The 11795-nt window shown below is 40.4% G+C and overlaps 1 protein-coding gene across 1 annotated transcript; it reads left to right on the plus strand.

The window, feature by feature from the left end:
• Positions 1-7532: 7532 nt before the first annotated feature.
• On the plus strand, positions 7533-11784 carry tmem72 (transmembrane protein 72). Its single transcript, XM_053333229.1, has 5 exons — positions 7533-7608; positions 9792-9858; positions 10688-10759; positions 11038-11177; positions 11354-11784. The coding sequence occupies exons 1-5, from the start codon at positions 7533-7535 to the stop codon at positions 11782-11784; spliced, it is 786 nt and encodes a 261-aa protein (XP_053189204.1).
• Positions 11785-11795: the final 11 nt, after the last annotated feature.

Below are 11795 nucleotides of genomic sequence, written 5' to 3' on the forward strand. Positions count from 1 at the left end.
ATAAATGCAACAACAAAAACAACCTTTCCTTGCGAGTTCACACAGCTGCTTTCCTCCTGCCGTCTCCAAACTCTGTGTGCAGGGGGCGTGCGACTCACTCTCACACTGACACCAGGCAGGTAGCAGCTGCAGCTGGGGGAAATCTTTACATTACCAATGATTTGAAGTTATTAGCTGTTTTTGAGAGGGTCCTTTTTCACTCTTATCAGTAAGGCATGGACAAAAAGCCTATCAGTGGTGGTCTTGACCGGTCTCGTTAAAAAACCCAGAGTCCGCCCAGTCCGAGACCGAGACAAGAACGAGTAAAAATGCCTTTGATTCCGAGACAAGACCAAGAACCTCAAAAAATGGTCTCGAGACCAAGACCAATCTTGAGTACTACAACACTACCTTCCCAGGTATGACACAGACAATTTCACACTTTATTTTCTGTGTAATGGCCACTTCTTAATTTTTCCTATTACAAGTATTTTAAAAAACTTGCTCCACAGCAGTTTGAGCTACTTATTTCAATTGAAAATGTGCTTGAAACAAGTGAAAGTTGTTTAAAAACAAGTTTGGTGATGAGTCTTATTTTAAGTGTAATGAGATTTATTTTGACTAGAAGATTTCTGCAGTGTTTTGTTGTAATGCACATGATTGTCACACAACATTGTTCTATTCTATTTTATTTTACTCTGTATATTTTTTGCTACCAAGCAAACCAATCACAGCCCTTGCGGTCTGTGTTGCCTCGATGCATAGTTACATTTCTGGGGAGGTGCACGGCGATGCAGAGAGCTCTGTAGGTATGCTGTTGGCTTGACGTCGACCCAACGTAGAAACATAAATCAGCCTTAAAGGGGTGTTCACACCAAAAGCGTCTGACGCGAATGAAATGTCTGAAGCGGCGTGAATAAAGTTGGAAAAATTGAACTTTTCAGGTGACATCGCACCGCAACATCCAATCAGCGGCGAGTTTCTCCCGACGATAGAAGCGATTCAAGCGTTTTTTCCGCGTCAGACGCTTTTGGTGTTAACAGTTCACAGCTGTCTGTCCAGGAAGCAGGCGACAGCAGAAGGACGGACTCACAGAGTTTGGGTGGATATCCAACGTTGCCAGAGGATGGCTCGGAGCGCTATCTGGTGGTTGTCCGTCATCTCCCTGTCGGAAACTGTCCACAAGGCTAGGATGTCAAGCTGGGTTAGCTTAGCCTGCAGTCTCTCCACCTTACAAACATGCTCACTTGGCTAACGAGCGACGTAACAGGTTACCAGGTTGCAAAACATTGGGCAGACGTTCTCAGTAACTCTCAATATAATGTCCTTTTACAGATTATCCTGTTGAAAATCTAATACACATAAAGCAGCAGAGGAGGGACCCCTCCTCCAAGACGTGCAATAGATGTTATCTGCACAGAGCAGAAAACAAATTAAAGAAATGCCGTTTTGGACAGCATAACAAAACTAATGGATCTATAATATATATGAAGAATGTGATGAAGAGGATGTCAAGCAACTTCCAGGGTTAGGGTTAGGGTTACCAGAGCAAAATAGGACCTGAACTACATGATTTCCTTAAAAAAGGAGACCTGGCAGGAGGACGGACTACACATGTACACAGATTGACAGGAAAAGAGACAAGAAAAGACAGAAAGAAAGAAAAGAATTTACAGAGGAGTGAGAGAGCGATAAAGACATAATTCACAGAGAGACGAGGTAAGGTTGAATTCCTGCAGGATAGGAAACCAGATCCAAAATTTCAGGAAATGACCGCCAGGGAAGCAGAGCTGTTCCAGGATGGGCGGTGGTCCAGCAAGTGATACTTGAGAGACAAGAGAGGACAGGAGGAGACAACAGAGAGAGAGAAGAGAGAGGAGGCATGATTGGCACTCAAGGACACCGTACAGAATTAGTGAAATTATAAACACATTAAAAAGAAGCAACACTGAAAAAAATAAACAATATAAAAATAAAGACAATATAAAAGTGACAGAGCAATTGACATCAGATGGAATGGGCAGTTTTAAACAGATTTGTTTTGAGTTGTGATTTGAAGTGGGGGAATGAATCGATGTTTCTGAGTTGGGGTGGTAATGAATTCCAGAGACGGGGAGCAGAGCAGCTGAATGCTCTGCTCCCCATAGTGGTGAGACGGGCAGAGGGGACAGACAGGTGTATGGAGGAAGAGGATCTGAGGGAGCGGGAGGGAGTCTGAACATGGAGAAAAATCTTGGCTGCCACACTTTGTGAAATCATACCGTTGCCAAGCGTTACTGTTACCTGATCAAATCACTGTCAACAACCAGGATCTCAGTTTTATCCAAATTTGGAAGCAGGAAATTAGGTTTTCACTGCAGCCAAAAAGGCCTCTAAGTTAGTCAATTGAGTGTGATTATCAGACCATAGAGACACATACAGTTGAGTATCATCTGCGTAGCAATGGAAATCTATGATCCATGACTATGCATAATTTGGCCAAGAGTCGAAATATGAAGACAATAAAGCAGAGGGCCAAGAATGGAGAACCTGAGGTACTCCATATTTAACAACAGAATTTAGATATAATCGTATTATAGCAGACACACTGTGTTCTTTTAGATTAGTTGGGCTTCAACAAAGAGAGGGCCCAGCCAGAGACACCAAAACTACAATTTAGTCTGTCTGATAGTACATAGTGATCAGTGGTGTCAAAGGCTGCACTGAGATCCAGTAATAGAAGCACAGATGTGTAATCTAAATTCATAGCAATATCAGTGGATTGACAGACCATGAAAGTCATTGAAAAGGTTCATATTGCTAATTTTTTGTGATATGAGTTGAGAATTGTTGAGACACAACTCTCTATAGTACTTTAGAAAAGAACATAAGATTAGAGACTGGTTGATAGTTCTTTAGAGATCCTGAATCGAGGCGGTTTCCAAAGTAGAGGTTTAACCACAGCTGTCTTAAAACTAATGGGAACTTTGCCAGTAGAATGTGATAAATTCCCAATATCTAATATTGGAGGTCCCGGATAAGCAAGAAGTATTTAAAAAGTTTTCCTGGTAGTTGATTTAGAAGATCTGATTAAGCTTTAAGCTTTAAGAGCTTAAAGTTTTAAGAGGGGGAAAATAATCGGAGGCAGAGCCTTTAACTATCGGTCTTCTCTCTTGTGGATCCATCTTATGTTAGGGGCCGGCCCAGGCTTGCCTTTGACCAACCGCTAGTAATGCTGCTATAGACTTAGACTGCCAGGGGACTTCCCATTATGCACTGAGCTCATCTCTTCTCGTCACCCTTTCCATCTGTATGCATTCATGTACCATTAATGCATGTTACAAACTTGGCATCTTTCCCCGGAGTGTTTGATGTCCATGCCTGCTATTATTATTTTTACCAGTTATATTTCTATTGTTATTGTTATAATTGCTGTTCTTGTGCTTCTCTATGTCTCTCTCTATCTCACTCTCCTTCCTTATTTCTCTCTCAACTCAACCTGTCAAGACAGATGACCGCCCACACAGAGCCCAGTTCTGCTTGCGGTTTCTTCCCGGTAAAGGGGAGTTTTTCCTTGCTGCTGTAGCCAAATGCTTGTTCATGGGTGAATGTTGGGTCTCTGTTGGCTAAATTAAAAAGTATGGGTCTAGACCTGCTCTATGTGGATAGTGCCTTGAAATAACCTTTTTTGTGATTTGGTGCTATGTAAATAAACTGTGACTTTGTATAAATGTGAATTTGGTAAGACAGGATATGCAGGAGTTGAGAAACTAATTTTGTCTCTAATCTCATCAACCTTATTGCACAAAATGTCGAGAAACTAATGCTGTGATAGATGAGCAGCTCATATATGGCTGAGCTTTAGTATGTTTATCCACAGTGTTGAAGAAAAATGTAGGATTAGGTTTAATACCATTTATTAAGTGAAGGAGATTAGTTGCTTTCACAACAGATAAAGCGCATTTTTATTTCAGTAAACACTCCCAAGATAAGTAAAATAAAACTTCCTTTTTAGATTTTTGCCATTTATTTTCCAGTTTCCTGCAGGACTGCTTAAGAGCAGGTGTCTCTTCAATAAACCTGGGTGTAGACCCTGTAGTTGCCTAGTTCTAATAGTAAGAGGTGCAACTGAATCCAAGAGACTAGAAAGGGCCACACTTAAGCCACTAGTGAAATTTTCAATAAAGCTTGTGTGTGCAATGGAAAGAGCCAAGACTTCAAACGACTGCTGGCTAAATGCAGCTAGATGAACCAATGTGGAGAGCTGTAAATACATCTGTGCCGATATTAACAGGACTGGTCAACGATGCTTCACATTCAATAAGAAAATGATCTGACACAGAGGATGTGGCTGGCAAGACAGTCAGATCAGAAACAGCTATTCCTTTATATAAAAACAAATTGAGGGTGTTAGAATTGCAATGAGCCGACTCATGAGCAAACTGAGCAAACCCAAAGCATCAACAAGTGCCAGAAAGTCTTTACTTAGAGGTTCTCCATGATTCATGTCTGTTTCACAACCACACATTTTTATGTTCCTTCCCATGTCTGCGCTTCATCTCTCTGGGTGAGGCTCATGACCTCTCTGTATTGTTATATATGGGAGCAGAGAAAACAGAGGAACAAGAGCCATTTTTCCTGGTCAGCCTCAGCATGTAAATATGACATTGGCCTCATAAATCAACTGGATTATAACCATGAAGGGCTGCAATATGCAAATACTTCCAAACCACCACTAGGGGGCTCCCTTCGTTTGTAAATCTGGTAATTAAACTCAACCATAGTAGGGTACCAAGTAGTTACAGTCACATTTTGTGTGCAGTAAGGTTTATATCTTAATGTTTGTATGCATTCTGTTGAAATTAGATCAGTCTTTCAGGGAGCTTTCACAACCCTCCCTTGGCCTTTGGATAAAACAGTCTGTAGGAGGTGATTATGTAGAGACTGTCTGTGCAAAGAAACAAAGCAGAGTAATAAAGCTCATGGTGTAATTAAGATTAGAGCTGTTTTCACTGGTTCTGACAGGCAACAGACACCCACACCACTGGGAGAGGCTGTATTATGAGGGGGTGTAAAGCTGTGATGATGAGGGGAGTGAGGAGGTCGAATGCAGGGGACATGTAAGCGGTCAAGTTTGAGAAAAGGGTGAGAGGTCAAAGATCAGGCTTGGGGAAGTGGAGCATTGAGAGATTTCGTTTCTGTGTAGTTGTACAGCAGGAATGAAAACACAAAACTGTATTTGTACTGTAACATTAGATTTTACAGACTCAGTAGATGGCAATCAGTCACAATTACCTAAACTACTCCACCCTCTGGCATATCCTGACAATTGCCATAAGACTCACAATATACAGTAAATGTCAACAATGATCTTCTTAAAATGTACAAGGACATATTATAAATTCTGTTTTTTTCTGCCATCATGAGGGCCAGCCATATCAAATAAACACAAACATACAGACTGCCATGGCCATAGTGCCAAGGCTCAGTTAACATGTACAGTAAACATTCCTGCCTCATGTATGTCTGCTCTTGTGCAACTGTACACTGCAGTATAGGGTAAGTATACACTGGATTTAATCAAGGATTTTTCAAATGTATTTTTTTTTCTTATCAGTTAAATCACACGAAGAATGACTGGGTGGTCAAACAATTGTCCTGGCACTTTTTACAGTCTGTTACAACGTGGAAGTGTACATGCAGCTGTGGCTCATTACATGATATGTGGTTTGTGGCTTCTCCTGTCCAAATGTCAGAGTGACCTGTATCTTGATGATTAGATGATCAAGATCGTAAATCTGCTCCCATCAGTGTGTGAGCCAATAAGAGACATGTTATAAAGCACTTGAAAAACACTACATATGCAGTCCATTTACTAAAAATAAGCCACTAAGTCATCAAAAGACTAAAAAGCTATTACTGATGAATGAGAGAGCTAGATAAAATGTCAAAGCGAGTTATGCAGGAGAAGAGTTTTTTTTTTAACATGGAGAACTGATTATAGATCTTTAAGAATGAACACATTGTTTTATAAATTAAACCAGTGATTGCAACTTATTAACAGTTTCTAAACAATATCTTAAGAATAAAACTAAGAGTCTACAGCCACACTTGTGACTGTGAGTTTGGTCGAACTTCTGCAAATGCTAATGTTAACAGTGCTAACATTTGATAGTTGACTAAACACAAGCAAAGCTGCTGCTAATGGAAATGTTTTATGTTGGTAACCAATGTTGGGCAAATGAATCATGACCTAATGACAGTCCTACATAATAGGCTGAGGGATTGCCAATTAATCACACCAATTATTGTTACATTTGTCATTACACTTCTAGTATCAGTAGTTTCTGTAGAACAGCTCAAACACACTTACGCTATATACCATAAATGCCACAAATAACCTTGATGCTAAGCTGGAAACATGAGCAACTGGTACAAAAACACAAAGTGTCTTTGTTAGAGACTTTAAGGAGATTTATGTAGCTTACTTTGGCTCCTACTAGGAGTCAGGGTGTGTGTGTGAGCTCTGTGACTCTTACTGCTTGTTCCGAAAGGCATCTGCTGTGCCTGAACAAGCTTACACCTCAGCCAAACCTGCGTCAACCAATTATACGGGCTTGTATTAATGCCTGAATAAGTGTGTCAAAGGGTCTCTGTTCTTGTGGCATTATTACACCAGTCACAACATACATAATCAATGTTGCATTAAATAAAACTGCACACTAGGTTGAACTTGCTCATAATATTTAAACGCATGAAATCATTGGTGTTTCTTCACTGACGCAAGCCACAGCCTATTTCATCAGAGGTCACTATACTGAAACAGTGTTGCAACCAACAGGTGCCAAAATAGTAATTCCATGTGCAGTGTGACTGTGGCCTTGACAATATAAAAAATGTTTCTGATATATTTGAGTACAGTGACGCAACCAAATCCTCATAGGACTATGAAATTACATCAAGGAGGAAAACAAGAAAAGGTTGTGGGGAGGGGACAAGAAATCCAGAATTGTAGGTCACTGATCTCCTCTGCAGTGCATACAAATTATTATGACTATGTGTGTATGTATGTATGTGTGCATGTGCGGTATTTTTATATTAGTTCTTCACAGATAATTTTTAACCAGTCCTAATGACATATGTGCACAAATGACCCTGAGTTGAGCAGTTTCACCTTGACACACAGGGTGGAATGCAAAACCAGCTGAAGGTGGTATTATTATTGTGTGTGTGTGTGTGTGTGTGTGTGTGTGTGTGTGTGTGTGTGTGTGTGTGTGTGTGTGTGTGTGTGTGTGTGTGTGTGTGTGTGTGTGTGTGTGTGAGGCTGATTAGCAACGGAGGCATTGAGTCACAGACCTTTCTGAGGTGAACTCAGACAGTCTAAGAGCCTTCAAACATCATGGCATTCATGGATTACCCGACTTTGGCATTTTTACTCACATCCATCCATCGAGCTAACAGTCAACTATGTGTCTAGAATGCTACTTTAGTTACTGCTTCATCGCCGGCTATCTCAAAGAGCATTAGAGAAGTGAAAAGGTTACATTTCCAAATTTAAAAAAGTATTGACGGTCATGGGGAACTCAGAGAACATGTGGTGGATTGTGGTCGAGTGTATCTGCAGGATCCTTGGTGTTTCTACAGCAACAGGTAAGACAAAAGAAAAGAAAAATATAATAGGATTAAATTTATAGTCATGTGTATGATTGATTGTTTCAGTATTGGCCTGATTTGGCTCTTTGGATACACTAGTAGATGCACAAAAGACTGCGATAAGTTGTAAGCCAGAGCTTGTACTGTTGCAAAAATATAAACAGGGATTTTAAATGCAACATAAAATAGTAGTAGCAGTGGTGGTAATAGTACTTTTATTATAGGTAGTGTTGCAACCTGTTGTTTAAAGCTGATATCCAAAACAACAACAAAAAGGCTTCTCAGGAAGTTTGAACATCCTCAAGGTCTCATGGATAGAGAGTAACCCATCTGTTTTTGTTAAAGGATTTCATAAACCCAAAATGTTAGATGATTAAAGTTTGATGTTGGCCAAGTGTATTCTTGACCTCCAACAACACCAAATTATCTTCAGCTGATATGTATAGAGTATATAAAACTATACTTGGTCACATATAACCTTGCTCTTATTTCCCCTCTTCTGTTGTTGCTGCAGCACACAGGAACAGACTGCATGCAGCTCTCTTAGCCACATTAAATCATCACAGGGGAAATAGCTCTCTGGTTGCTGCCTCCTTCAAAAAATATGGGACCTCCCTCCACTTAAAATCAAACAGCTGCAGACACCGAACATTTACTGACAGCCATGTGCCTCGCATCACACCAAAACCAAGTCTCTGTATCCAGCTGAGTTACTGGGCACATGTGTATCCCAAGCTGTTAAACATTCACACCTTCATGAGCTTTCTATGCATTTTTCTATATATGTGTGTTTGAACATTTATAGTGTATTTAACCCTCTGCCTGTGTCTGCATGTCTGCGGTGTGTTTGCCTGCCTCTGTGTGTGTTCTGTAGCCCGACATACATGCTGGGAGATAATATATGTTAATAACTAGCTGGTCTATATGCAGCGCTAATTCCTCTCACTCTTTATAAACTAACAGAGAGCATTTAGCTGCATTCCCCCTTATTTCCCTCTGGTGCAGATTGTATCTCTGGGTTTCTGGTAAGCAGCTCATAGAAACTGCTTCCATGTGTTTGGCAGTGATTACAACTTAACCATTCTTACCTCTTTCATACCTTGAAGGAAAAAATATATTTAAAGAAAAAGAAAGACAAATTTCTTATCTTCCACTCACATCAATACAGCTGTGTTCTGTTTTTGTATAGTCAAATGTGTTTAACAGATTTAGAAATATTTATTCTAAACAAAATGAATGTGGCAGTAGCATAGGTGTACTTTAATTCACTTAACGCATTTTATTGATCCCTCAAGGGAAGTTCTCTATTGACTTCTTACTGCACTGCTAGGTCAGAGGTTAAGGGCACACAGAAAGAGGAATAAATCAACAACTTCAGGCTACAGCCCAGCATCACTTTTTACAGTCCCTTCCAAAGTGTGCTTTCATTTAGAGTAAATATAGATAAAAAGAATACAAGTAATACATCTCTGTATCATGTATTATTAATGAGATCAAGATGTCAGATAAGCAGATCTGCTGTGATATACAGTTACCACTTCACAAAAGATGTGGCTAAGCTGTTTAAGATGTCATGATTAACTGGCAGAAGATCTGCAATGTCTTAAATGTCAAATAAAATGACCTATAGGCTGCTTGCAGTGACTAGGTAATTACAAGCATGAGCAAGCTATTACCACAATTCTGTGACCATGACGGAAACAATTACAACAATTACTGATACAAAGTGCTCTTTAAATATCTTCATGTTACTTACATCATCACTTCAGTACAAATGTAAACTATGAATTCAGGGTGAGTGACTTCAGGTCATCTTTATTGTCCCATTAGGAGGACAAAATGGTTGCAGCCAGGACTAAAATTAATGACTGCTTCAAACATCACCTGCACACACCTGGCCTAGTGGTTTTTAATTAAATTAAATATCACCTTGAAAACAATCATAACATAAGCAAAGCAACAATAAACAGAAAAGGCACAACATGTGGTGAAGGTCAGAAAGAAAGTACATTTATACATGTTGTCATATTTGATTATCTCGGCTTAAGATCCTCCACTGCACGTTTGCCGTCACTAAACAAGAAAATCATGAACAAAGTCTGACATCTGCTGGACATAACCTGCTCACCAGTAAGTTACAAGATTTTTTAAAAGATATGAACATTTTGCTTCTTTTTAAGTGCTATGTGCTGTAGGAGTGGAAACTCTACAACTGGGAGAATTCAACAGCCTTGGTATCTACCTACTGTAAGTGCTTAGGTTTGTTTTTCTACTTTTGTAATAAAATATATCAATTTAATCCTTGCAAAGCAGTCCTGACTACTTCACACTAACTAGTTGCATTCCTGACAACCTGCATTTTAATGTGGCAAAGAAGGTGTGCTGAGGGCTTACAGAAAACAATTACAATACAGTAGTTACTGTCACAACCACTTATACACAAACATACTTTCAAGGAGATGTTTGGAGGGAGTCAGAGGTGCACAGAGAAGGAGCAGAAAGGCGACCTCTCTGCTACTTCTTATTATCTCCGTGGCTCACAGCCAAACTCTCACAGAGCCACAGGAAAGCTTCTCCCAAAGGAGAGCAGAAATTCATGGCTGTTTATCCAGCGTGTACACACAAATGCAGATGCATTCTGAACAAACACACACTCACTCACACACACACACACACACACACACACACACACACACACACACACAGAGCGATAACTCTTCAGAGAGAGGGGAGCGTACTCGTGATAGCTAACCACAGGGCATTTTTCTGGTTCACAACTTAAGATGGTTATCAGACTATTTAAACACAATATTAAGAAGAAAAAACACAACTCCTCTACACCATATGTAAGTGATATCTCTTCTCTTTATTGTGTTTGTCACAGGGCACTTGACGTCTCCCCTGTCTCCCCGCATTTCGACCCTTTGTCAAACAATCTTCACTATTGGTCCTAGATAAAATACACAGAAACAAGAAAGTCGTCCATATTTAGATCTAGTTTACATAGTTTAGAAACTGATTTTATCACAAAGACTATATCAGTTTCATCTGGTGTCAAACTTATTTTTCCCACTAGAGTGTCATCTGTTGGCATCATGATGTTTGAACTGGCCTACTTCTTGGATACTCTCCTGGTCATGTGTCTGCCGTGAGTATATAACACTCATCCACAACATCATCCACATGGGTCCTGTAGCACAAAGCAAGAAGAAATACACTCATAACGCACTGAAAGCTGTGAACTTTGTCAGTGTAAAGCATTATTTTTCTTAGTCTTTCATGCTGTTTGCCATACCAAACACCATTCAAAAGTACAAAAAAATATACATTTTCAGTTTTAACATTAAGATGTGGCTGGCTGACACTTTGCATGAGAGAAATCCTGTTTTGCAGTTTCAACCCTTCTCCTCTCTCATCTCTCTGTAGCTGTCCTCCAGACTGGCAGCTGTTTGTGTTGTGGGGGAAGATGGCTCACATCGGAGGCTTCCATAAATTTCTCTATTATTCCATAATGTCAGTGGTCTGTTTCTTGCACCCTGTGTTGGTGTGGCACGCAATTATTCCAGGTAACATTGATGCCAGCGGGTACCACACTTATACTAATAATTACAGACCTCTTAACTGCACTGGTGTCATAACTGACTTTCTTCACACATTTTGACTTAAAGTGCTTTTCTTACAGTGGCATGTCAACTTTTCTGCTTTAAAAGCTGTAAAAACGGAATATATCTTGTGTTTGCAGGGACAATGCTTCTAGTGACGGCCTTTTTCAACTTCATATTGAGCAAGAAAACAAAGACCAAGTCTCCCAAAAGGCCACAAGAGAGCTATGGCGACCAAGGTCTGACCACAGTGTGTGTGACTGATAGCCCAGATGACACCTTCTCTCTCTTCCATATGGTAATGGGAAGGAGAGGAGCACGCCTGCCTCTCACAACCAGAAACGGCAGCCTCGGCCTGGGTGAGAGAGGAGAGAGCGAACAGGCCATGCTGGAGCTCGAGCAGACAGCAAAAGAAACTGACAAGGAGCGAAGGAGGAGGTGGAAAGAGAGGAGGCCAATCTGTTTAAGAAGCAGAGAGGAGCCTGTGGAGAGAGAGATGGAGGAGATGGAGGGGCACTGTGAGCCTGAGCCAGACACCACCTCAGACACTGCACCCATGATTACTGACTGAATGTCTCTCTG

The sequence above is a fragment of the Scomber japonicus genome, chromosome 14, assembly GCF_027409825.1.
Source record: "Scomber japonicus isolate fScoJap1 chromosome 14, fScoJap1.pri, whole genome shotgun sequence".
Taxonomy (NCBI): Eukaryota; Metazoa; Chordata; class Actinopteri; order Scombriformes; family Scombridae; genus Scomber; species Scomber japonicus.